Below are 25,816 nucleotides of genomic sequence, written 5' to 3'. Positions count from 1 at the left end.
TTCGAGTGAGGCTAAGAAAATAATTGGCCAATCACATCTGGCGCGCGCCTTTTTAAAACGGTGAAAAGAAAGCCAGTTTCAGTTGCCAGAATTTAAAATTTTCCTCAGCAAACAGGATACATCATTGTAATATTTACATTAAACTCTGCTCAGAAAAGGAAAAGAACGTTGTAAAGAAACGACATGAAAACAATAGAGAGAAAGGATTGAAAACATCAGAAACTGCGAGGGTAGGTGGCAGGAAGATGTTAATTTTCCATCTGAACACATCGGTGGGTCATGTGATCAGGAAGTGTGCGCCGTTACCAACCAATACGGTCCCGGCGAGGCGTAATGGACAGATGCCCGGCCCAATCAGAGCGGGAATCTCGTTATATATACTGGTGCAGAACCTTGCCTTCAGCATTAGCTAGTTGGTACCGGAGGTCGTCATGGCTCGCACAAAGCAGACAGCGCGCAAGTCCACCGGCGGGAAGGCGCCGCGCAAGCAGCTGGCCACCAAGGCGGCCCGCAAGAGCGCGCCGGCCACCGGCGGCGTCAAGAAGCCGCACCGCTACCGGCCGGGCACGGTGGCGCTGCGCGAGATCCGGCGCTACCAGAAATCCACGGAGCTGCTGATCCGCAAGCTGCCCTTCCAGCGGCTGGTGCGCGAGATCGCGCAGGACTTCAAGACCGACCTGCGCTTCCAGAGCTCGGCCGTGATGGCGTTGCAGGAGGCTTGCGAGGCGTACCTGGTGGGTCTGTTCGAGGACACCAACCTGTGCGCCATCCACGCCAAGCGCGTCACCATCATGCCCAAGGACATCCAGCTCGCGCGCCGCATCCGCGGTGAGAGGGCCTAAATTGCTTTTACTACCAAGAGGTAACCCAAAACTAACCCAAAGGCTCTTTTCAGAGCCACCTACAATTACCATGAAAAGAGTTGGGAGCAAACTGCTGTAAAACTTAGTTCAAGCCCAGGTATTAAGTGATTTAACAATTAAGCCCAGGCTCACTACTGAATGTGTGCTGTGCGTGACTAATACAGATACGGTCATTTAAACTCCGTTTAACTTGCAATTTGCACCGATAAATCTGGCCAATCCTTTATTTGGTGAGAGCCTTCAGAAGCTATTAACAAGCCCTCCACTCCAACCAGGGTGGGGTATTGGACCTCCTTCGGGCAACGCAGGGTCTGTATCGTGTCACTTTGGCTGACAGCACCGAGTGTAGTCCCCAGCCTGGGTCTTGGCGATACACAGTGGAGGCCCTTCGTGGACGAAGTGAATAGGTCTGTTCAGAGAGCTCCGTGTCGTGGCAAGAACTACACTGCCCCGCTTTCCCAGCAGTTTATTGGTGAACAACTGCAGTCTTGCTCAGAAATCGTCAGTTATGGAACCCAAGAAATGCACAAATACCTGGAATATAGCTCTGCAGTATTTTTACGTCTCGAAGCAAAATTGTTAGTGATGAAAGCACCAAAAGGTGCCTCCCACGTGAGTGGGTTGACAGGATTATTAGACTCCCAGTCCTCATTGTAGCAATTCTGGATCTTTCCCAAATAGTGTTTAAGATTTAAGGCAAGGATACAAGATTTTTAAAAACGGGGGTGGTGTAAGGGAAGAAACAAAACCATCCCTGTACGTGAAAGTTTTTAATGGCTATTTGTAATAGCCTGAAAGTGGCAACAGTTTAGCAGTTCCACTTACACATGATCACACAAATTCCGTACATCCATACAAGTGAATCCTACTAGCAATAAAAATGGAGGCTATTGGTATACATAACAAGCTGGCTGGATCTCAAGGGCATAACTATTAGTGACAAATGGCCAGTCTCAAAGGTTACATGTTGTATTATTACATTGATGTAACATTTTCAAAATGAAGAAACCAGAGATGGATAACAGGTTAGTGATTGATCCAGGACGGGAGAGAAAGGTGGGTGCCTGTGAGCATGAAGGGGTAACACAGAGTTCCTTGGTGATGATGGAACAGTTTTGTTCCAGCCCTACGGTGGTGGTTCCAAGAATCTACTCATGGAAGATTGCACAGGACCCTCCTCACTTACTCACAGACGCGTAAATGAGAGCATGTGAAAACTGGTGAGAACTGAATAAGGATAATTGTGTAGGAGATCACCATTAGGGGAAACTGGGTTAAAAGGACTCTATTTGAAGTTAAGAAATAAGAAATTAAAAAAAAAAAAAAAAAAATTAAAAAAAAAAAAGCGGTAACAATTCTTTAGCATTTGCTACTTTGTATTGCTTAGGATTCTATGGTTTCCTTAACAAATTAATGGGATTCTTTTCATAAAACAGCAGTTTGTTGCTTTTTTCGGGTTGTTTTAGTTATGACATCCATTTGGTTGGGATTCGGTTCATTTATGTTGGTACATGATTTTGGAAATATTGCTGCCCTTACCTCAATAGGAAATTGAGTTTCAAAAGTTGATATTTGTAATCTGAATTTTCTGATGGATACTTGGTTGAGTTAACCCGTGGTGCTTAGGAGAATGTGCTTGGTACCTCATAAATGCACAATGGTAAAGAAGAAAACATCACAGACCCAAAATGGCGTCCCTTGTGCTAAATGCCCCAAATACCCAAACCAGATTTCATACTTGATCTAACTGCAGTTTCAAACTCAGAAATGTAATCAACCAGTCTGGAATTTTCTGGTCAAGCACCACTAAACAGTATGTCTTAGGAGCCCTCTCTAACCCCTCCCCCACCCAAAAGAGTCAATCTGCATGATAAAAACCTCTTTCTGCTTCACCCGCTGAAAACATGTAGAGGCCCAAGAGCAAGCCTTTCTTTTGTTAGTAGCTCCCTTGCCCTGCCCTTGCCCCTCTGAAAAGTTTCCATTTTTAGAGCCCCTCAGATCGCCATTCCAGGCGGTAAATGGGATGTTGCCCGATCCATGAGTTGCTTAATAAAATTAGATCTTCCAATTTACTCAGCTCAATACTTTTCTGACAGTACAGATCATCTCCTATTTTTGCATACTCTATTGCATTCTGAAGACATTTATCTTAATGGTCTCATATACTAGCTTAGCATTTTTTTTTATAATGCAAAAAGATAGGAATGCCCACATTTTTATTAATATTTCTGGCACTTGCATAAAATCCCTTTGCCTAGCTTCAGAGTTGAGGAGCGCTGTGCTGGAATTCCACGCAGCAGCCCTAGGAAAGCAATCTCCCCTCCTCCCTGTGTCTTACGTAAGAGGAACAGCATTAGCCCCTGGCAATTTTCATCCTTTCCCTCTTCAATCCTTCGTTTTTCAAATGCATGTACTCAGTGTAAATGATAGCACTGGACATACGGTGTTTGTTACATGGGAAACGTTTTCAAATCCTTCCATGTGCTTTCATCCTGTCTGTCATTTATAAATCATTTGTTTTTAAAAGAAAACCAGGGCAATGGATAGGAATTTATTGTCAACGAACTAGAGGCCAGTCATTCTGCTTTTACAACTCAGTTATCAACAGCGGTTTGTCCTTTTTAGTGACAAGACCACTAACGGATTAACTAACAGACACGCCACCGTTAACAGCTTGAGAGCAGCAACTTAGAGATTCTAAACCCCAAACCTGGTTGGGTTGCTTGGAAATATTTTTGCCAATTCCTTTTTTAATATGCAAGTAGGGTTTATTAGTGATACATTCTCAGGGAAGAGAATGGGCCTAGCAGAGGTGGGGGAGAGGGAGAGAGAGAGGAAGGGAGAGCGACAGAGAGACAGAGAGAGAGGAGAGAGAGAAGGAATGAATAGGCCAGAGAGCAGGGGCAAAAAAAAAAAGCTGCCAATTCCTGTTTCTTGTGATTTGGGCTTTGTCAAATCCCATTCAATTCCCGTGTGGAAAAGATCCAAGAATATGCATGGGATGGATAGAGTTACACACACACACACACACACACACACAGAAAGGAGGCAATTCCTGTACGTGTTTGGCACCCTGATTAGAATTTCTTATTTTCTTATCACCAGCAAATCTTCGATTCCCGCGTTTACTAGGGGCGGGGACTCAGGGCGGTTTCCCGCCTTTTCCTGTCTTTCGGTTTCAAACGAGGTCCGCCCACTTGTTATTTAAAAGGCTGCAGCAGCCAGTGCCAGGCAGACGTCGCAGAGTCTGGTTCCTCATCATGTCTGGTCGCGGCAAAGGCGGCAAGGGACTCGGGAAGGGCGGCGCCAAGCGCCACCGCAAGGTCCTGCGCGACAACATCCAGGGCATCACCAAGCCCGCCATCCGGCGCCTGGCCCGGCGCGGCGGCGTCAAGCGCATCTCCGGGCTCATCTACGAGGAGACCCGCGGGGTGCTGAAGGTGTTCCTGGAAAACGTGATCCGGGACGCCGTCACCTACACGGAGCACGCCAAGCGCAAGACGGTCACGGCCATGGACGTGGTCTACGCGCTCAAGCGCCAGGGCCGCACCCTCTACGGCTTCGGGGGCTGAGTTCGACCCCGTAAGTTCGCTTTCTGCAGCAATCCAAAGGCCCTTCTCAGGGCCACCGAACTACTCAAAAGGAAAAGCTGTGAGATACAACCATTACCTAAGTCTTGGTTTTTAAAGTTAAACGCTGTTATTGAATTTAAGGAAGAGACATCGTTTCTGACTCGGTAGTGAAATGAAATCTGGCCAGACCCCTGTAAACACGTAAGTCCCTTCCTAAGTCGCCAGTGTTTTCCCCAGTCCAGACCCATTCAGTGGGTGCAGGAATAATCGAACTCAAAAAGTAAAAACTGGTGAGAGAGAGTCGCGTCCGGAAACATCGCCGGTGCTGCAAGCCTCATGAGGCCAATGCTCAGGTGTAACGACTGTTCAGCTTGTCCTTGTTACGAGTTAAACATAAATAGCTACCTAGACAATCTACCTAGTCCCTTTTGATTGGCAATCCATTGCTTCCACTCCTTTACTGTAACAACGCGATGGGTTGTGTTGAAGTCTTTGTTGATCACATCAGTTTCACCATCACCTACGCATATGCTTATGCCCAAGTTTTTATCCTAGTCCGGACCTCTCCCCTGAACTCAGTAATATCATTTATCAGTATTCTGTATTTCCTCGTGTCAGACCTGTCAGCAGAGGCCGGCTGTAGTTTGTTTCTTAAGCAGCCATCAATACTTTTCTCAAAGATAGATTTTTCAGTTGGCTGAATTATTCTGAGGACCTACTTTTAAAAACTTTTTATAACTATATTGCAGTGTTTGAGTTGTCCATAATAAAAAACGAGGGGGAAAATGTTAGGATTATTGCAGGCGATTAAGAGGGAGATGAGCAGGCATGCGGAGGGCGGAGGGAGGTGGGCGAGAGCCCACCGCGAGCCTGGCGCGCAGGAGCGAGCGCCTCCTTTACACGTGCCAACTTCGGCCCTCCGACTCCTGGGAAGTTACGGGCCCGTTAGTACACTGGCTCCCGGGTGTGGTAACTACAGGGAGCGGTAACTTACAAACTGCGTGGCCTCAGGCTTAGGGAGGGACTCAGCCTGAGAACAGGAATCAGCAAGGCCCAATTAGCGCCATTTAACCCCAAGGACCCAGGTTTGGGGGTGACGGCACTCAGCTGGTGCCTGGGGAGGGTGGAGAGAGGGGAGGACGGTGGGGAGGGGCAGTGTGCCGATCCTTCCTAACATGGATCTGGGCCAACATATTAGGAATGAACACCCAGCGTTTTGCTGGCAACATCAGGTTTTAATCATCTGGTTTCTGTGGGCGGCTGGCAGAACCCTCGCAGGTTTCTGTAGTTTGTCCGCTTATTGGATGACCCCGGCCTAACGAGCTCGGCGGCGTTTCCAGGACTTCCCGTCACTGCAGACTGCCTACTCGGCGGCACCGCGGCCCGTAGTGGATCCTCTCACAGGGATAGGGGGTGGATGGGAACCCTGCCGGAAAGTTGGGGGCTCCGGAACTTGACCTCCTCCATTGGGAGCCCGGAATTGGCAGGTAACCGTTTTGTTTATTGCCGCCTGACCCGCCAGAAGCCTCTCCTCCCCGATAGGCTGGGGGGGCCGTTTGTCCTGGGTCCCTGCACAGACTGGCCGACGACTGTCGTGGAGTTGTCACCGTCCCGTCTGCAGTCGTTGCTAAAGGCAAACGCGCTGGAATTAAACCCAAAGACACGACCAGAGAAACCAGAGCACAAAGGCAGAGCACAGCTCCTCCCTAGAGGCAGTGGGCGGCCCTGAAAAGGGCCTTTGGTTTTGCTGCAGAAAGCGAGCTTGCGGGTTCGGACTCAGCCCCCGAAGCCGTAGAGGGTGCGACCCTGGCGCTTGAGCGCGTAGACCACGTCCATGGCCGTGACCGTCTTGCGCTTGGCGTGCTCCGTATAGGTGACGGCGTCCCGGATCACGTTCTCCAGGAACACCTTCAGCACCCCGCGGGTCTCCTCGTAGATGAGCCCGGAGATGCGCTTGACGCCGCCGCGCCGGGCCAGGCGCCGGATGGCGGGCTTGGTGATGCCCTGGATGTTGTCGCGCAGGACCTTGCGGTGGCGCTTGGCGCCGCCCTTCCCGAGCCCCTTGCCGCCTTTGCCGCGACCAGACATGGCTTTGCAAGTAGCGAACTAAAAGCAGGAGACAAAGGGGTGAGTCGTTCCTTATATAACTACTTCTTCCCCTTAATCGCCCCTCCCTCAGTAGAAAGAGAATGAGAAGCCCGTGGGAGGGACATGTGACGCCAACAGCCTCCTCTCTTGACCCCTCCTCCAAATCCAGGAACTCCAGGGGATGGGAGGATGCGCCGGAGCCCAGCTCGAAGGAGCGTTGGCCTTTGCATAAATAACTACTCTGAGGACCTAGGAGGAATAAGTTCACGTTATGGCTCTAAAAATATTTTAGAAAGGAGAAAATACTTTAAAGGGCATATTATTTCAAAGTAAAATTTGGGAATCGCGAAACACCAAGTTTAAATTTAGAAATGAAACTTGAGCAGTTAATAAGTTACTGACTAGCCAGGCTTTAAGGGCTTTAATTTGTATGTTTTGCTTTCGTAAAGCTTTGTACACTTCCTGTTCACCTGTTTTAAATGATGGTGCTGAGGCCGTATTTTAACTTTTGAAATGTCAGTTCTTTCGCGTTCCTCTTAAGATTTCACTGGCTCTCTCAGGACTTACGTGGACAGTAACATTTTTAACATTTGTAAGACCAGCTTGTTTCCCTAAGCAAGGGTTTATATAACTCATCACCCGGCAAAATACTGTCTGCATACCTTTCCATTTCCAAGCTTAAGACTAGTTATACTAAACGAGAGGTAGGTAGGCAGTGGTTTTTACAGCCACTTTGAAAACGTGGGTGGCTCTAAAAAGAGCCTTTGGGAACGAATGGGTGACTTTGAGGTTCAGGCCCGCTCCCCGCGGATGCGGCGCGCGAGCTGGATGTCCTTGGGCATGATGGTGACGCGCTTGGCGTGGATGGCGCACAGGTTGGTGTCCTCGAACAGACCCACCAGGTACGCCTCGCACGCCTCCTGCAGCGCCATCACGGCCGAGCTCTGGAAGCGCAGGTCCGTCTTGAAGTCCTGCGCGATCTCGCGCACCAGCCGCTGGAAGGGCAGCTTGCGGATCAGCAGCTCCGTGGATTTCTGGTAGCGCCGGATCTCGCGGAGCGCCACCGTGCCCGGGCGGTAGCGGTGCGGCTTCTTGACGCCGCCGGTGGCCGGGGCGCTCTTGCGGGCCGCCTTGGTGGCCAGCTGCTTGCGCGGCGCCTTCCCGCCGGTGGACTTGCGCGCCGTCTGCTTTGTGCGAGCCATAACAAGTAAATCTTAGAAACGTGCACCAAGCACCTCAGGAGAAGTAGTTGCCTGATTACTTTTATTTATAGGACGTACGGTGTAGTGATTGGATGAGACAAATGCTTAGTTATTACGCTCCAGGCTCTGATTGGTGAATCTGTACACTTTCCAACAACCGTGCATTTTATTGTACTATAGTCTATCTTTTGCTCTTCCTTTCACTTTTGTTTTCTTACCCCATCTGATTTTTAAACTCTGAATGCAATACTTTGAGCATTCCATTTTCGTAAAACTAAAATAATTGGATTAATTGGTACTCTAGCTTTTCAATTCTGTGTATCTCCTTAGTTCTTGGGAAAGAAATGGAATTGCCCCCCAATGTACACTACCTGCGCCATAACCCAATATTGGATGATAAGTTTCCGAAACCTATTATGAAAAGGACCCTTTGCATTGCTAAAATTTACTGAAGAAGTTTGTCACTGCAAGACAATCTTCAGCAGATTAAAAAAAAAGTGTTTACAGGAATATTCCCTGTAATTAGGCACCTTTTGGTTAAATGTTTATACTCTGAGTTGTATACTTAGACGTTTCTGAAACTTACGCTTCCTAAGGCCTAGAGTATATTTTCCCAGGTGCAAAAAGGCCGAGAGTGTCAAGTTCTCCAGCCCCGCAGCAGGGTACACAGTACACAGGTCCAATCACTGGGTTCTGGACTACAAGGAGGGCACCTTGCCATTAATAGTAAGACTCCAAGTTTCAGTTCAAGGTTGAAAATTTCGAATATAGTACTTATATATTAAGATAAGGTGGAGGAGATTCCACTTCTCAATTCGTTGTCTCCATTATAGGGAGTAGCCTTAAGAAAACAGATCTAGAATTCTTCATTTGCATATTGGAAAGCTTCTTAACAAAGGACATACATAAGGCAGATACCATTTCAATAAGAGTTTTGAATGTAAGTAGTATTTTTGCCTTAAGAATAATGAATAGTAAATAGCTGCCTTCATTATTCTAAAAATAGTTTGTCTAAGTCTTTTAAAAAATACTTATGTAGGAAACCTTCCAGTCTCGGAGGAAGATTGTATACCTGTGTTACTATAGTTAGCTATCCTTCAAACTAAGGCACCTATGGTCAGTTGTCCTCTTCCCATTTCTTAGAAATTACGTGATGCATTTTGAATACAGACTCACAAGAAAATGGGAGGCAGGAAAAAGTAGAGCGGATGGAGGAAATGTGACTGGGACCATGACATTCCTGGCTGCCACCTGGTAACCAGCTCCTACATTGCTAGGGAAACGAAGCGCAGATTAGCAGGCCTCGCGGACTTGTTTGAGAACCGCAGCCGAGCGCGCGGGGAACTAGACTTACCAGCCTGGATGTCCTGCCGCCGTGGTGCGAGGAGCAGGGGAGGGTGGGCTTTTTACCCTGTCATTGGTATTGTTAATCTTGCAGCCGCACAGGATAAGGGAGATTGTCTTAAATGTTTTCTCTCATTTCCATACTTAAGGCAACGTGCACCCCTGCACAATGCCCTTAGGGGAACCGTGTTGCCCCCGGGAGCTTCGTTAATGCTTCTGGGACTCTAGGTTTTGAGCTTCCGAAATGTGTCGAATTGGATATGCGCATAGGGAACACAGGTTTCAAACCTTAGCGCTCGTTTAATGTTTGTCGTAAGCATGATAAGACATCGAAAACTTATGATGTGCATTGGGACGTAGAAATAAATAGGAATTAGAGAAACTACACATTAAGTTTTCCACATGTGCAGTTTGAGTGCTAATTGTGCTATTAGCGTGTTTGTTTTCTACGGTACTCCTTTGACCAAAACACATACATAGGTCATGTCGTTCTGCAGCGCTGCGGGATAGGGACGTGGCACTGATGAGAATTGGTCTCAAACCTGCAAACCAGGCCTACACTCCTGGGCTTTCCTGTTGTCCTCAGCCATTGAATACCGCCTCTCAAATTTATTATGATTACAAAGGAATGTCCTTGAGAATGCTTCCCCTAGGTGAAGTTTCAGGTGAAGATGCTTGGATTCTCAAACACAGCCCCCTCCCCAAAAAATACTTGAAAGAAAACAGCTACTATAAAAGAAAGGAGCATCTTCTGATGTTTATGTGCTCCTCCCTTGCCTAGTATTTCGCCTAGTATTTCCATCTCCACCAGGCCAAGGAGGTTGCCTGGGTGCGAGGCTGGCACCGGGAACGCCAGGCCGGGCGACCCTGGCTCCTTTCGGAGCTGTGGAGGAGCCTGGCGCGCCGGCGGCGACAGGGGGCGCAGGGGCCGGCGAGCACCAATCACAGCGCGTTCCTGACCTATAAATAGGGGCACCCAGTACTCCGGTGTCGTTTTTTCCTTTCTGGTTTCTGTAGTCAATTCTGTCCTTTCGCTCTGTCAGCATGTCCGAGACCGCGCCGCCTCCTCCAGCTGCTTCCAGCGGTCCTGAGAAACCTTCCGCCGGGAAGAAAACCAAGAAGCCAGCCAAAGCTGCGGCCGGTCGGAGGAAGCCTGCGGGCCCTTCCGTGTCCGAGCTGCTTGTGCAGGCCGTCTCCTCCTCCAAGGAGCGCAGCGGCGTGTCTCTGGCCGCGCTCAAGAAGGCGCTGGCGGCCGCCGGCTACGACGTGGACAAGAACAACAGCCGCATCAAGCTGGGTCTCAAGACCCTGGTGAGCAAGGGCACCCTGGTGCAGACCACGGGCACCGGCGCCTCGGGCTCCTTCAAGCTCAACAAGAAGGTGGCCTCCGGGGAGGCCAAGCCCAGCACCGCAAAAGTTTCTGCAAAACCCAAGGCCGTGGGCGCTAAGAAAGCCACTGGAGGGGCCGCCAAAAAAGCCGTCAAGAGTCCGAAAAAGGTTAAAAAACCTGCGGTGACCAAGAAGCCCTCCAAGAGCCCCAAGAAACCCAAGGCTGTGAAGCCCAAGAAAGCAAAGAGCCCTGCCAAAGCTAAGACTGTGAAGCCTAAAGCAGCCAAGGCGAAAGGGACCAAGCCAAAGACCGCTGCGAAGCCCAAGAAGGCGGCACCCAAGAAAAAGTGAACTTTCGGTGAGAAGCTTGTTTCCATAACCCAACGGCTCTTTTAAGAGCCACCAACATTTTTCAGAAAAGGGTTTTAATAGCACTAATATGCCTTGTACTAGCTCCCCTGCAAACAGTTTTCATGCCAGGTTGCTCCACACCAGGCCGGGTCAGTACATGGTCGGAACTTGCTCCCTACTGGACAAAGCAAGTGTTAGGCGCTCCAGGTAGTTTCCAGTGCAGCCAGATTTGGGAGCCACTTCCTAATCTGAAGGCTCTGGGGAACTCCCAAGTTAGTTATGGAGAGTACCTGTAGCCGTGGTGGGACCCCTGGCCCTGTCTGCAGCTTGTATTAGGTGCTCACTTGTCTGCAGGACTTCCCTGGACGTCTCAGATCAAAGCAGGATCAATATTGCAGAAGCACTTTTTCCCAAAATTGGGTGGCCCTGAGAAGTAATTTTGGGGTAATCAGTGACTCACTGGTGTGGATGGTACAGGGGTTGCTGTCGGTGGGCCTTTCACACCTGCACATCTGAAGGTGTAATGCTCCTTGTGTGAAGCCTGACTACCTAGATTTGCTGTCTGTCCCTTAGTTTCCGGCCATGGTCTGGACAAAGGAGCTTGGGTGCAATGGAGTTTCAGTTAAAGTCCAAAAACCCTTACCCAGTTCCTGTTGATAGAAACAACTGTCCTGAGGAGATAATACTTGAAATTATCTAATAATTTCTACAATTCTTCACTTTACAGTCCCTTAAGTTTTTCCTAGTCATCAGGAAATAATTTTATTTTTTTTGTTTTCCTTAATATGAATACTAAGCATTTCATTTTCTTTTCTTTACATTTGCTAAGAATTCCCAATGTGAAGTTGGATGTTAGCAGGTACACATCTTTAGTTCTTGGTTTTAATATGGTATTGTGTTTCTCCTGAATATTTGCTATTAATATTTGGTATTTACATTATGTTTAAATAGTTACCTTTAATACCTCCTTAATTTTTTTTTTTTTTTTTTTTTTTTTTTTTTTTTTTTTTTTTTTTGCTTAAACAAACATTTATTTCTCAGTTCTGGAGGCTAGAAGTCTGAAATCAGGGTGCCAGTATGCTATCCAGGTTATGTCCTCACTTGACCTTTCCTTGGTGTGTGAATGCAGAAGAGGGAGGGGGAGGGAGAGGGGAAGAGAGAGAGAGAGAGCTCTATTTCACTTTGTTAAAACACGTGAATGGCTGCTAAATTTCTTCATGAATCGATATAATCATATGGTGCTTCTGGTTTTTTTGACAAGTTTTGGGGAAGAAAGAGTCGAATTGAGGTGGAGCTATAAATTTGGGAGTCAGTCGTGTATGGGTGGTATTTAAAGCCACGAGACTGGGTGAGGTCACAGAGAGGGGACTGAGGTAGAGAAGAGTAGAGCTATATTCCGTGTTTCTTGTGCTACATTCGGTACTAGGTCAGAAGCACGTGTCCAGAATTTAGCAGTGTCCTGACTGGAAAGAGCCGGGCAGAACCGGAGGCAGCAAGTGACCGTCATACTGGGAAAGACTATGTATCAGTAGAGCAGCAGTGAATGTGGAGAGAAAGCCATGGGTTTAAGAGACCATTACCAGGCAGAAACAACTGCTTAGATGTGGGGATGAGCAGTAGCACAGTCAAGCCTATAGCAGAGTTTTTACGGGAAGCGAGCAGTTCCCTTCTCGAAGGGGATGGGGGGACACTGAAAGAGAAGCTGATTTGGAGAGCAGGGGTGGGTGACAGGTCATGTGTTCAAAGTGACTTCCTAGAGCTAGAAGAGTAGAGGGCCTGGGAGGTGTCAGCCTAGGTGCAGTCGGGAATCAGAAACCACACTGAAATTTGGCATAAAGAATTGGACATAAATGTTTGTTAATTGTCAAAACACAGAAGAGGCCAAGGGGAGACACAGGTATCACCGAGACAGTAACAGTCCAAAGCAGCCACTGACCTAGGGCCGGGGAATAAGGAAGACGCTCCGAGGGGACTCCCAGAACCAGGACCCAAAGCTGTGGGGAGCCGATGCTGGCCCACGGTGCTGGTGTCTGTGGAGGCGCCATCAGGCTGGCTTCAGGCACGTGGGAGCCCTGTAACAAGCCAAGTGCTGCTCAGTTAGATGAAACTATCGCTGCCAGGATGAAGCCTTGCTGTGGTGATGTCAGCACACGTGTGCGTACACAGGTAGCACGTGGGGGGCCTTTCTCACCCTGCCAGCCCCCAGTGTCCCCCGCTGGCAGAGCCTGGGGTGTGGGGCTGCTGGCAAAGCAGAAACAGGGTTGCTGTCACAGCTCCAGTCCACCCCGCAGAGGACAGGAGAGGCTGGCTGGTCATCAGCAGTAGCGCAGGGTGGTGTCAGATGCCACTGCTGCTGGTCCCAGGCTGCGACACCACCCCCTGATCCCTGTACCCCTGTCAATACTTTGGAAGTAGTGCCTTCGGCATATTGTGTTCAGAAAACCTTTCGGTTTACCTTTTTCAGGTTGGGATTCTAATTCGGCATTCTTCCAATTCACAGGACTCAGACTACAAGGTGGAAGCTGGCAAATTCCACTCATTGCACCCATGGTCCCCGTGAAGGCCAGAGTGAGACAGCCGCTGAAAATGGGGGCTCGCAGGACAGGGAGGGGCACCAGGCATTGAGAGAATGTCTGAAACAGCTGCCATGTGGGGTGCACTTTCCACAGGGTGGAGACTATGCCTATTTGGATCCCGATGCCTATATCGCACAGTGGGTGCTTTATGAGTATTTGTCGATGAGTAAAGTGGACGTGCAGCAAATCGGAGACTCAGTGACACTGGTGGGCATTGCAGAAGATCCAGGTGAGGCCCCTGGCCACGGGTTTATACAGTGTAACTGAAAATTAACAGTAAATATGCTTAGGCATTGCATAAAAGTCTGGAGATGCAGGGATGGGCTTTAACTAAGGGTTTCAATCGCTTTGGTCATCACGTACTGAGTCAAAGTTAAGAAAGAACGTTGAAACAATAACAACGGTCGTAGATGTTTAGTTTCTGTCTTTTACTTTGAAAATAACCAGTATCTTTGCATATGTGATTCCAGGCCGGACCTTGACAACCTTGTAAAATAGAATTGTCTTCAGTTTTCAGAGTGAAGGAAGAATTGAGGAGTCAGTAGTCCCAAAGCTGGGAACCCTGGTGCCTCCCTAGACAGATTGCTCCTGGCTTTGGAGCTGGGGGTGGGGTGTGGGTCTCACTGGCATCTCAGGGTTCTTTCCTCACCTCCTGACTGTCCTAGGACCAGGAAAGCTGGCCAATTTATTCCTCGAGGAGCCATCTATATTCCTTCTGAAATGTTCACACTTAAACACATGGTAAAGATGAAGTAAGAATGTAGCTACACAGCATTGAGTGGCCCAGGTCTTCAGCCCATTGGGTAATTTACGAGTCTTGGAGCTGCTTTATAGGGTCAGCTCAGAGGCAGGAACTCAGTGCAGGAGGCTGGCAGCTCAGTGCAGCGTTTCCCTAAAGCACAATGAGCATGAGAGTCCCCCTGTTCAGCAATGATGACCAGACTGATTATACAATTGAGCCCAATTAGCCACCAGGATTCCTGGGATAACAGAACTAAGCACTGTACCAAGTATGGTGAACCTTGAGAAAGACTATCTCCCAAGAAGAATTCCTCAAGGTTAATTGGGCTCTTTCATAACCAGAATCCAGCAGCCATTGCTGACACAGGCCTTTCAAGCATGCAGCCTTTCAGGAGAAAGTCACAGACTGCAGTCAGCTTCCTGCATTGGGTTTCTGCCAGCTGAGCTCATGCTTATAAAGGAGTTCCTGGAATTGTAACTTGATCAATGGGCAGAGGACTGCCCCTGTAGCCTCATTTGCATCTTTACCAACTAATCTGAGTGGCTCGATATCAACCAATTAGAATGAGTGACTCTGACCAATCATGACAGTGCTGTTTGGACCAATCAAACTGTGAAAATTTGGATTCCTCATTGAGTAAAACTGGACCAATCAGGGACCAGGGTGAGTACTTTATATAAGTGAGCCTCCCCCTATCCTGGGGAGCCCTGTTGGCTTTGGGTTAATAGCAGTAAAATTCTGTTGACAGTATAAAAACAAACATTGTAATCTCTGGAAAACTTAATTTCCTCATCAATACGATAGAGACGGTCATCCCTGATTTACCCATTATTCTGAGGCCAATCCTTTGTGACTGCGGCAGGTAGAGCTTTATCAGTTTCTCTGAATGGCTCTGTGGGTCACTGGTGGATGCTGGATGCCGGTATGCCCCAGGGCCTTTGGGATTACACTGCCCACGTCCTTCTGTCACCTCTGCATCACTGCTCTGCCCTTCTGTAGAGCCTTTCTTACCCATAGAAGGATCCAAGTGGTTCTTCCTGCTGTCGGCCTGCCCTGCTCGTCCTGACCGGCTTTGCTCACATATTGTAAAGGCCTTTTTCGTATCCATGACCAAGATTTTATGAGAATGTAGAATTGGTCCTAAACCACACTGAGTCCGAGGAGAATAAAAGCAGCGGATTGTCATTGGGATTTAAAAGTGGATCTTAGAGAGGACTTCTTGCCAAGTCCCTTGGGGTGATTGCTCTCCATGGTGACTCAGAGATGAAGCCCATTCCATGCTGAGGTTTGTAATAGTAAATAAGGGCTGGTTTTCACAAGGTTTGTTATACACATTCCTGGTGCTGTCTCTGGGTTGATAAGGGTCTAAGCTTCTCTCTGGCAATTAATTTCTGTCCTTCCTGGTACAGAGAGGAGGGGCACACTTTTACAAATTCATGTCCTGCTTTTAGGTAAAATAAGGGGAGGACAGAGAGGTTTTCTTGTATCTGTTTTTTCTCAACTGCCTTCGGCTCAGTACAGATCTTACGCCAAAGTGACATATGTGGGGTGGTATATTCTGCTACTCTTCACTTTCGAGTTGCACCCAGCTTCTATCAGTGTGGCTTGGAGAACTTGTGACACTGGGGACAGTGGGTGATACCCTGACCTCTTCCATGTCTTTCTCGAATGGAGGTGGATGCCCAACCAGGACTCCGACACCCCTAAACAATTTTCTTGCTTCATTTCCTCGGTTTCTAGAGAAAGTGAGAGAACTGCAACATCAATGAAAATCGTGTTTTATATCAATCATAACATCTAGCGATTTGGTGACATGTTTTAGTCATCGTTAATGTGCATGTTTCGGTGACTTCATCATGGTCCTGTCATTAGCCAACTCAGGTTTGTAATTTAAGTTTGACGTGGGATGTACTTTTCCAAGTAAACTCCTGTAGAGTTAAGCCCTATTGGTTCATATCTGCATCATAATCTAGATGGCCAGCAACCATGACAGCAGTAACTATTGACTGAGATTAGAAATATTTCAAGATAGCGGTGCTAGCACAGTGTGGAGAACATCAACTTCTATTGCAGGACTGTGTCTCCCTGCAAAACTCGTTTTCACCCTTCACCTCGTCCCCTTCGCAGCATCTCACTGTAAACCCATCCTCAGTCTTCACCCGCACTTGGCTTGGGTACCGCAGGTCTGAGCCTCTGCGCTCACAACCGCCCAGAACCGTGGCTAAAGCTACTCCCAGTGCATCAGTGCGCACAAGTCACTGCTCTGTTGACTTTCCTGCAGCGGGCCGAGACATGCAGCGTTTCCTCATCCCCCCACGAGATCAAATAGTGTCAAACAAACTGGGAGGACTCAGACCTGACCTCTGGGTCACCCTGCTGGTCACCCGAGGGCTCTCAGAAATCCAAGCTCTGACCCCATGGGAGGGGGATAAAGAGGACAAGGTCTGGTCACTGCTATTGTCTTGCTCCCCCCCAGACCTACCAGCCGTGTTGTCTTCACAGTCCTTCCGTCTATTCATTCAATGCACATTTATTAACGACCCACGAGAGGCCCCACCCACAACAGTCTAGGTACAAGGAAATAGCCGGGAAGAAAACAGACCAAAATTCTGCCTCACAGGATTTATATTTTTTCTCGATTTTGCTGAAGCCATGAGGGAGACTGCGCCTTTCCTTACTCATCTGGGGGCGGCAGGAACAAAGGAGAACAGGGATAAACCTGGAAATAGGGCCGCAGCTTCCCTGACAAAGAGGTCCTTGGAAAGGTGAAGATATGGGAGGCCGTGGTCATGTTGTAAAAGGACACGGCTCCCGCCTCATAGTCCAGGAAAACCCCCACAAGCAGGGGCCGCTCCCGCAGGGGAAGGGCTGTGGGGGGCGACGTCAGCGCCTTGTAGCCAGCCTTCCTGCACAGCCTGATTCCCCAGAACCCGGACTGGGGTTCTGCCTCGTGTCAGCTTCCCGCTGTACGTTTTCCATACAAACTCCTATTTCCCACTGAGTGCCTTCTCCCACATACACTTCAAAGTCATGTCGTCCTGAGGTGAAGCCCTCGCGGCCCAGGATACAGGGGTAGGCGGTAAATCTCCCACAAGATTTGCCCACATCATGCTGGGGGACTCCCGTAGTCACTTGTTTCTGATCACAGACAGGATTAATCCACGTTGCGCTGTCTCTGGATCCAGTCATCTTGACTGAAAGGAAAAGAAGACATGGTTTTGTCCTCAAGAGCAGAATGAATTTGAAATAAAACCAGCCTGTGCTCAGACCTGAGCCTCGTTCCTGACCAGCTGCGGGAGCTCAGGCAGATCACCCGTGAGCCTCACTTGTGACCTAGAAGTAGGAATGACCCACCTGTCCCACGGATTGGTGGGGGATGGATGAGCACATGACACTTGGTGCCTGGAGAACGCCCTCACATACCTTGATAGTCCCTTAACATCCGCGTCACATCAACTTACAACTCATACACATGGCAGACAGTCTGAACCTCCAAAGATGGGACCTCCAACCTGTCCAGCTTCACATCCCAGCTCCTGGAAAGAACAGAGACCAGGCCTTCTCCGTGGCATGTCCCATCAGCTCTGCGTCCCCATGTCCTTTCCTACATTCCCACAACACTCACCGGCTCAAAGCATCCTTCACGTCCTACAGAGAAACAAAGATGAAAGGTGAGTGTGGGGACATCAGGATTCCAGCGGTTTGGCACATGTGTCCACCCTCTAGGAACACTCCTTCCAAAGGAACATACAGAGGGGCCCGGCCTTGCATACCGTGGGGTCCCAGAAGGGGCGGTGCCCACCCAGCCGGGGTGTGCATCACGGTGGGACGTGATCCACCTGAGTCTGCGTCGTCCTGGCTGAGGCCGTGGGAGCTTGCGGGCTGCTTGGGGAGCAGGGCCACTGCTCCCCCCATGTTCCCTCTGGCAAGACTGGCTTTCATTGACCTAACGCTCTTCTGAGTGAACCCACAGTAGAGCTCACTTATCACAAAGCCCCAAGGCAGGGCCACCATGGTGGTGGCAGCAGTTGATGGTGGAGCTGCCACACTATGTTCTCATCGGTGTGACCTGCAGGCCTATTAGGGGACCTGGAATAAACAGCAGGTGTGGACCATCCTAACAGGCCCTAAGAGCCCGGGAACCAGGGATGTTGTAAGCAAACCAGGACAAAGGTTCCCATCCATTTGGGCTGCCCCACCTGCCCACCCAGTCACCTCAACGAGTATTTCAGGAGACTGACGCATGGGTTCTGGGCACATGGACGAGCCACTGGGAGCGGAAGTTACCCCAAGGTCTCTTCAGCCAAGCAACTCCGCATATGCTTCCAGAGGGGGCATGTTGTTCTGATTCACGTAGAGACACCTACAGACTAGTGAGGGCACCTAGCAGACCTTGATCCGCAGGATAGAAGTGCCACTTCAAAGTCCCCACCTATGTGCCACCGTGAGCAAGGCGGGTGGGCCCGCCCGTCTCTCACGCTGCCTCACCACTGTCCCCTCCACACTCAGGGACAGACCCCTCCTTCCCTTCCTCCCAGTGCCCAGCCTCACCTGCAGCAGCTTCTGGGCTGAGCCTTGGCACCTGTCCTCCAGATCTTGGATGTGGCTCTCAAGTTCACTTGCCGTGTGCACCAGGCTGGCCACATTGTCCCTCAGCACCTTCAGAGTCTTCTCCTTTTCCTGCTCCAGTCTCCGCAGGTAAAACTTCTCCTCCTCCTGCAGGAAGCTGTGCAGGTCCTGGAAGTCAGCCTGGATTTTCTGTCTCTGAAGCTCCACCTTCCTCTGGAGTCGGAAAAGGGTGTTTAGAAGGAGGAGCCAACCCGTGGGACCAGAGACAGATGAGTGATCAACAACGTGTGTCACAGACACAGCGGAACACTCTTCAGACGTAAAAAGGAGGGAATTCAGACACGTGCTACCTCATGGAGGGGCCCTGAAGACGGGATGCGAGTGCAATGACCAGACACAAGCGGACACATTTGTGTGATGACACTTATGCGAGGGGCCTAGAGTTGTCACATCATAGGGACGGACAGAAGAATGGAGGTAGCCAGGAGCTGGGAGGAGGGGGTGGGGAGTTAGAGTTCAATGGGGACAGAGTTTCAGTTTGGGATGAAGAAAATTTCTGGAGATGATCGGTGCTGATGGTTTCACCACAATATAAACGTACTTAATGCCACTGCACTGAGCACTTAAAAGTGGTGAAAATGATCAGGGCAGATGTGGGGAGAGACCTGTGACCAAGGCACGATGGCTCACCAGCCAGCCAGTAATGGGTCACGTAACTATTTCCATGAAGGAATGCATGTCTGACCATGGAAACAGTCAGAGACCCAGAGTCTGCCATGGTAAGGCTTGGGCTCTGGCAGCAGACGTGATCGTCCTTATAAATGAACCTCATATCCTTTATCAGAAATGACCCTAAGTCAGTGACTGTCCACCTGCACTTGGTTCCTGAGCCTGTGAGGCTGAGAGCAGCACCGTGCACGGTGGTGAATGTGCCCAGGTAGTGAGGTTGAGGCCTTCAAACTAGGAAGGTCCTCGGAGGTGCTGACATTGGAAACACGTTGAGGACAGCTCTGGGTAAGCAGACACACCCACCCTGCTTCTGACCGAGGGTCAGGGATCCTAGCCAATTACTACTGAAAGGCCGAAGGGTAGGAGACAAGTTCTCAAAGATGTAGACCATAAGAGCGTAAAAATGAATCACGGCTTCTTCTTGTGGTTCTACCTGGTTTTGGTCTGGTTCAGTGGGAACAAAGCCCCTGTGCTTTGCCGATCAGCCCCTCTGCCTAAGCTCTAGGACGGAAAAGACTTGAGAACAATAAACCCCAATTCTTACGTTCCATTCAGTTATTTGCTCTGTCATGAACGCTTTCTGATTCGTACACTCCTTTTCCAGTTCTCTCAAATTTGTCACAGCTTCCTGGAGCTCTTTCTGTAGGAAAATGCGGTGAACGAAGTCAATTCAGTTTGGCAGCTCCTCACTGGGCACCCAGGGGGACCCTAGGCGTCTGAGACTGTTGGAATGACACCGTGTGTTTACCACGTCCTTACAGTGTGCGGGGAGCCTGCTGACGGCTGCATGTGCAGTGACATATCTGACACCATTGACACGCCTGAGCACTGGTAGGCCTCTGACGTCATTCAGTGCTGCAGACACTGAGGTGAGGAAGGGGCTACGTGACTTGCCCAAGGTGCTACACCTGGGAGGTGGTTGGACTATGAGCCCAAGGTCACCTGCTGAGGTCCAGCCCCCACGCCCATCCTGCCCGGGAAACGAGGCACAGAACACGATAATGACCGTCTAAGAGAAGATTTGAGAAGACTGTGCCAACCCGGACGTGGCCAGTGCTCTGGCACACAGTGGCACCTGGGCGTGTTTGGTGAGTCAGGAAGGAAAGTCCAGGACACTGGCTGATGCTGTTAGAAGCAGTTCGTGGAGGAGGGGCACTGGTACCTTTTGAAGGATGGACCCGTGAAGCTAATTTAAAACGAGTTTGTGTCCGTACCAAGCTTTCAGGTTATTTTTCAAAATAGTTTCTCACGTTCTCATGGAAAGCAGCTTGAAGCTGAACCAGATTGCTAGACAGGTCCAAACTGAAAGAAGGAGGTCCTGTCCTCTGTCACCCGACAGCACACTCACCATGTCCCCGTGCTGGCGAGCAAGGGCCCTGGTGCTTGTTGGCTAAGGGCTAGGTGTTCGCACTGGGTGCTAAGTGCTGTTCCAGGCTTTGCTTAGGTGACTGTACTTAAAGCTTGTGACCGCCTGCTGGGAATGTGTGTGGTGAGTGGGGGCTGCTGTTGTCCCCATTACAAAGGGGGACATGCAGACATTAAATAACTGGCCAGAGTCACCCATCGAGTCAGTGGCAGAGCTAAGGTTTCAAACCCACAGTCCGAGTCTGAGGTGGCTCAGAACCGTCACCGTGTGGTGTCCCTTTTCCAGCAACCTGGTGGGAAATGTCCCCATTCCTGTAATGAGCTGCCCATGGAGTTTGAGGAAGGGCTGCCCAGGGACATGTCCTGATGGATGGCCCAGGACGTGATACAAGCCCACCTCGGCCTCCTGGGGGATGGAACAGGAACCCCCCCCCCCTCCAGGGACATTTTCCTCAAATCTGGGCATGGCAGAGAAGGGGTAGGGCAGCAGGACAGTGTCCTCTCCCCACGTCCCCACAGCCAGGGTCAGCTTCCTCCACAGCCATTTCCACGTCCTTCACCCCCTTCCTGAATCTTGCTGACAACCGTCCACTCCTCCCTTCTTATAGGAATGATCAGAGTTTTACTCCCTGACATTCCTTCTGTTTTGTCACTGTGAGAAAGCTCTTTTCAGTGTCCACCTTCATTCTGAACAAGCAAGTGCCCGAGGCCAGGACCACTCTGCACTCGGACTTGGACCTGAGCTGGTACCTGCCTCTCAGGTACGACAGTCAGCCAAGCTCCCACGGCTGTATTTTGCCCTGTGGTCCACTCGGCCTGGGACGCACTCGCTTCCCTCCACACTTCTGTATACGGTGAAGTTTTATGTGCCCTTCAGGAGTCATCACCACCCCCAAACCAGGGGCCTCTGGGAAGTCCTTCTGCTGGTCTGTCTTCCGTGGTTTGTCTGTGGGACACCTGAAAGGTGGTGTTGTGTCCCCTGCGGTGCCTCGAATCTCACACACAGTGTGAGGCAATGGAGTGTGCGGGTGTGGGTTTGGGGACATTGTTCTAGTGCTGGGAGTGCTGTCCTCTCTGCAAGAGTGGACAGGGACGAGTCTGACCGTCTCACACAAGGTCACACAAGCTCAGGATGGGCTGTGGGGATGTGACCCCTGGAGAACCCATCCTGAGCCATTTTCTAGAAGAAGGAGATGGGGAAAGTCGTCCTTCGGGATGCAACCTTGGTGTCCGGCTGGATGACCTCAGGTCTGGGGAGCAATGACAGTGGGGACCCGCCGAAGCCCCATCCCAGACCTACACACTAACCTTGTAGACCAGGCAAGCGTCCTCCACGAGCACGGTGACGTGCCCCTTGTGCTGCGGTGACCGCTCACAGAGCAAGCAGATGAGCTGGCCCTCGTCCTCGCAGAACAGGTGGAGCTGCTCCCCGTGCTTTTTGCACATTATCTTGAGGTTCAGCTCCTTCATGGCCTCAATGAGGCTCCGCAGCTGCCTGTTGGGCCGCAGGCTCGTAATCCAAAACGGAGCCCGGCACTGGGGACAGAGGTACGTGGCCAGAAATGGTTTCTTCTTGGCATGGTTGTACAGGAAGTCCTCTATGCACCGCTTGCAGTAGCTGTGTCCACACCTGATGCTCAGCGGCTCGGCCATCAGGTTCAGGCAGATGGAACAGGTGGCTTCCTCCCTCATCCTCTCGGTGGCTGCGGCAGAGGCCATGGCTTCTGCTGAAAACCTCCAGGATCAGATCCAGAGACGGAGAGGGAGCAGCCAGAACCCCCACAGTGACGGAAGCTCTCGTCACTTGGGCTGCGGTGCCACTGCCCCCAGGTCCCAAGGTCTTCTCTCTGGACAGAAGAGATGGACTCCGACTCAGAAAGGGCAGGACCTGGGGCTGTGCTGTGGCCACTCAACTCAGTAAAACTACATTGGATTCAAAGTTCAGATTCTCAGTTGCACTGGTCACGTCCCAATAGCTACACGATAGTCCAGACATAGAACCTTCAATCACAGCTGAAAGTTTTCTTGGACCAAGTGCCGAAAGAGAGACAGAGGCAGACAGAGAGAGAGAGAGAGAGAGAGAGAGAGAGAGAGAGAGAGAGAGAGAGAGCTCACCAAGGGCGTGTGAACACTTCCTGTCCTGCTCAACATGAAGAATAATTGTTACATCCAGTGGTGACACTTAGGTGATCGGTAGTCATGGAAGATTCCATCAGAGCATCACGTCACTTGTACCCCCACCCCCACCCCACAAAGAACACAGGCACCAGGTTAATAGTCTCATGGGGACCCCAGCAGGGTGACAGCAGAGGTAGACAGGGCCACCAGATGGATGCGTTCGTCGTCTCTGTGATCCTCCCTGACTGAGGTAGGAGAGCTGAGGATGAGGCGGTGACAGGGTCTCTGGCACCTGCCAAATGGGCGGCAGAGGGAGGACCATATCAAGGGGTGTGCCGGGACCCCAGCCCTGCCCCCAGCCCACACCAGACCGGCTAGAGAGGCCTCCCTTTGAACTGACAGTGGTAGAATCAGAAACAAGAATTCAACACCAGTTACTCGAGACCCTGTTTCCTCTAACAAGCAGGGCCCTTTGCTCGGGGCCAGAGAAGGTCGCCTGGAGGCTGCTCCATGGCATGTGATTCCCAGGGACAGAGGCTGCTCAGTGGCAGGAGGGTCCTGTGCCCCTCCCGAGGCTCCAGGGCGCCCTGCTCAACCTGCACCAACCACACATCCTGGATGCCCTGAGACTTGTCTGCATGGGGCCTGGGGAAAGTGAAAACACACAGGGTGACAGGGACTGATGACTGCCCAGGCCATGTCCTGGCTCTACAGCTCCCACACACACCCTCCCTGCCACCCACCTCCACACCCAGCTGTGGTGTCCCCCCAACAAACCCTGGCCTGGACCCTTCCCAGTACCTGGACACCGCAGCTGGGGTCCCTGGGAGCTGCCAGTCCGGACCAAGCAGGTGAGGAAGTTAACTCAGACTGGAACAAACAGAAAGAAAATCTGGGGGCGGGGCCTGTGGGGTGGGGCAGGAACTAGTGAACTGCCCCACTGTTTTATACTCAGCTAGCCCTGAAACTGGGGGAGGGTGCGGGGCAGACAGTTGGGAAAATACCCACTTTTACAGCAATGAGAAAGGGATGGATTGGTCACCCTGAGCTGCTTTGTGACCCAGCACAGATAGGGGGTCAGGAAGTCTGTGCAGCTCGCAGAGTCGGACTGAAGACTTTTCTGCTTTTGTCATCAACCCCTCGTGATCCATCAGACTTCGGCAAATATCTAGTTTGCTAGTTTTAGGTCGCTTACTTTTTTATAACCTCTCTGAAGGTGATAGTAAGACAGGGGTGGTAGGACCTACTGAGGTGACAGGAATGGCTCCAGCCTGTGTCTGTTTTCTGGTCCTCTCGCTGTGTCATGTCCCCCTCCACCCCCCTCCCCCGTGTCCCTCTGCAGGATTCAGATACTTACCAGGACACCCAGCAATGGTCAGCAAGCTGCCAGGAGCCATGATGACCCAGCTGTGATGTGGGGGCCCTGTGACCCCAGGGCCATCACTGTGCTCTGCGTCTGGTGCAGAAAAGGCTGTGGGCTTCGGGGCAGGAACTCCGACTCAGCTGCAGTCCCTCCTGTTCGCACGGGAGCCAAAGGACTGTCCCTGCCCCATTCAGAGCCATGACTGAATGTGGATAACAGGACACACCTCAGAGGAAGAGCTTGCCACAGGGGTAGCCGCAGGTAGAAGACATGCTCACAATAAACCCACGCACAACAGATGTTCGCTCAGGAAACAATTTCTGCAATGTCCCGGGGGCCAGTCAGGGAGGCTCAGCTCCTGGCAGAAGTCAGGCGTGGACCCTGCCAGCTGCCGGGGACCAATGCTGGGCCCCACGCCTGGCCGGTCAGGTGCTGACCCTGACAATCCTGTGGGAAGCTGAGCCCTGGGCAGCACAGACAGGGCCTGGCGGGACTTTGGCCAGGCGTCCAGGCTGGAGGCAAAATTGTGAAAACAGACCCTCTCTTTCCACCGCACACAGGCGCCTCGTCAGCACTGCCCTCTCCCGGGAGCTCACAGAGCCTCAGCCCCGGTGCCAGCCGGTGCCTCCTGTGCCCTGGCACGTCCTGTGGGCAGACCCCGCACAGGACAGGCCTGAGGCAGCCAGCATGCAGGCAGAGGACACAGCCACCAACTCCCTGAGATGGCGAGGGCTCCTTGTAGAGTCCCATGCCCTTCATTTCTGTGGCTGTGACACTGGACCCAGGCACAGCGCATCCCAAATCGTCCTGTCCAAGGATGAGGAAAAGGAAGCAAGTGAAAGCCAAGAGGAAAACAAACGACCACTAGCAACAAAGCACCACCATTACGACGGGCTGCGTGCCGTGACAGCTGCCCACGTTGCCCCTGTGTCCTGTGGCGTGAAGGAGGAACCGGCCCATGCAGACAGCTGCAGGTCACACAAGGTGACAGGGGCTGCAATGGGCTTCCAGAGGTATGTTCCTCAAAGGTGGGCCCAGGGAGAGACCAGTAGGAGCTGTCCAGCCCCACCCCCACCCTTTGACCCCTCACTAGGAAATGTATCCCCTCCAATCAGTGAGGCTGGGCTTGGCTCTGTGAGTCAGGGACGCAGGAAACTGGAGACCCACAGCCAATGGTTCCACGGAGGCTCCTTAAAAAAGATGTAAGTGTTTATAGGCGTATATTTATGATACAAAAACACTGGACGCAAATTGCCTGCTAACGATAGTAACACGTTAAATAAATTAGGAACCACGGCATGTTTTTTTTTTAATTCTAAAATTTCCATTTGGTTCTTCTTTGCACCTTGTATTTCTTTGCTAGGGTTTGCATCTTTTCAGTCATTTCAAGAGCATTTGCAATTATTGGAGCATTGTTTTAAAATAGTTGCTTTAGTCTTGTCAGAAAAATCTAACATCTATGTCAACTAAGTCCATTTTGGCATCTGTGATCCCCTTTTCCCCCGTGAGATGTCATCATTTTCCCGATTCTTATCCATCTATTTCTCCCACTAAACTGAAATATACCATCTTTGTTATTTATTAAATTCTTATACAGTAGGAACT

At 50.6% G+C, this 25,816-nt stretch overlaps 5 protein-coding genes and 1 pseudogene across 6 annotated transcripts; 3 read left to right on the top strand and 3 right to left on the bottom strand.

The window, feature by feature from the left end:
• Positions 1–302: 302 nt before the first annotated feature.
• LOC141568573 (histone H3.1) lies at positions 303–990 on the top strand. The gene has a single exon (XM_088799712.1). The coding sequence runs from the start codon at positions 432–434 to the stop codon at positions 840–842; it is 411 nt and encodes a 136-aa protein (XP_088655838.1). The 5' UTR covers positions 303–431; the 3' UTR covers positions 843–990.
• Positions 991–3,920: 2,930 nt separating this feature from the next.
• LOC141568557 (histone H4) lies at positions 3,921–5,256 on the top strand. Its single transcript, XM_074318788.2, has one exon. The coding sequence runs from the start codon at positions 4,124–4,126 to the stop codon at positions 4,433–4,435; it is 312 nt and encodes a 103-aa protein (XP_074174889.1). The 5' UTR covers positions 3,921–4,123; the 3' UTR covers positions 4,436–5,256.
• A 345-nt stretch (positions 5,257–5,601) lies between these two features.
• LOC141568476 (histone H4) lies at positions 5,602–6,894 on the bottom strand. Its single transcript, XM_074318584.2, has one exon. It carries the CDS (start codon positions 6,521–6,523, stop codon positions 6,212–6,214), a length of 312 nt encoding a protein of 103 aa, XP_074174685.1. The 5' UTR covers positions 6,524–6,894; the 3' UTR covers positions 5,602–6,211.
• Positions 6,895–7,152: 258 nt separating this feature from the next.
• LOC109435965 (histone H3.1) lies at positions 7,153–8,146 on the bottom strand. Its single transcript, XM_074318583.2, has one exon. The coding sequence runs from the start codon at positions 7,723–7,725 to the stop codon at positions 7,315–7,317; it is 411 nt and encodes a 136-aa protein (XP_074174684.1). The 5' UTR covers positions 7,726–8,146; the 3' UTR covers positions 7,153–7,314.
• A 1,731-nt stretch (positions 8,147–9,877) lies between these two features.
• Positions 9,878–16,388, top strand: H1-1 (H1.1 linker histone, cluster member). The gene is made up of 2 exons (XM_074318562.2): positions 9,878–10,756; positions 13,250–16,388. The coding sequence occupies exon 1, from the start codon at positions 10,114–10,116 to the stop codon at positions 10,747–10,749; it is 636 nt and encodes a 211-aa protein (XP_074174663.1). The 5' UTR covers positions 9,878–10,113; the 3' UTR covers positions 10,750–10,756; positions 13,250–16,388.
• A 286-nt stretch (positions 16,389–16,674) lies between these two features.
• LOC141568462 (E3 ubiquitin-protein ligase TRIM38-like) lies at positions 16,675–25,010 on the bottom strand (annotated as a pseudogene). The gene is made up of 8 exons (XR_016021807.1): positions 24,206–25,010; positions 23,650–23,718; positions 22,039–22,577; positions 19,910–20,005; positions 18,619–18,849; positions 17,693–17,715; positions 17,487–17,603; positions 16,675–17,256 (listed from the first exon to the last, which is right to left on the bottom strand). The product of XR_016021807.1 is annotated as an E3 ubiquitin-protein ligase TRIM38-like (transcript).
• Between the last annotated feature and the right edge of the window lie 806 nt (positions 25,011–25,816).

Source organism: Rhinolophus sinicus, chromosome 7, assembly GCF_057876585.1.
Source record: "Rhinolophus sinicus isolate RSI-liver-muscle chromosome 7, RSI-T2T, whole genome shotgun sequence".
Taxonomy (NCBI): domain Eukaryota; kingdom Metazoa; phylum Chordata; class Mammalia; order Chiroptera; family Rhinolophidae; genus Rhinolophus; species Rhinolophus sinicus.
The sequence above is the reverse complement of the archived record's forward strand: the minus strand, read 5'-3'. Positions and strand labels throughout refer to the sequence as shown.

Coding starts and splice junctions, on each gene's coding strand:
- LOC141568476 (XM_074318584.2), bottom strand. CDS start 6,523: ATGTCTGGTCGCGGCAAAGGCGGCAAGGGGCTCGGGAAGGGCGGCGCC.
- LOC141568573 (XM_088799712.1), top strand. CDS start 432: ATGGCTCGCACAAAGCAGACAGCGCGCAAGTCCACCGGCGGGAAGGCG.
- H1-1 (XM_074318562.2), top strand. CDS start 10,114: ATGTCCGAGACCGCGCCGCCTCCTCCAGCTGCTTCCAGCGGTCCTGAG.
- LOC141568557 (XM_074318788.2), top strand. CDS start 4,124: ATGTCTGGTCGCGGCAAAGGCGGCAAGGGACTCGGGAAGGGCGGCGCC.
- LOC109435965 (XM_074318583.2), bottom strand. CDS start 7,725: ATGGCTCGCACAAAGCAGACGGCGCGCAAGTCCACCGGCGGGAAGGCG.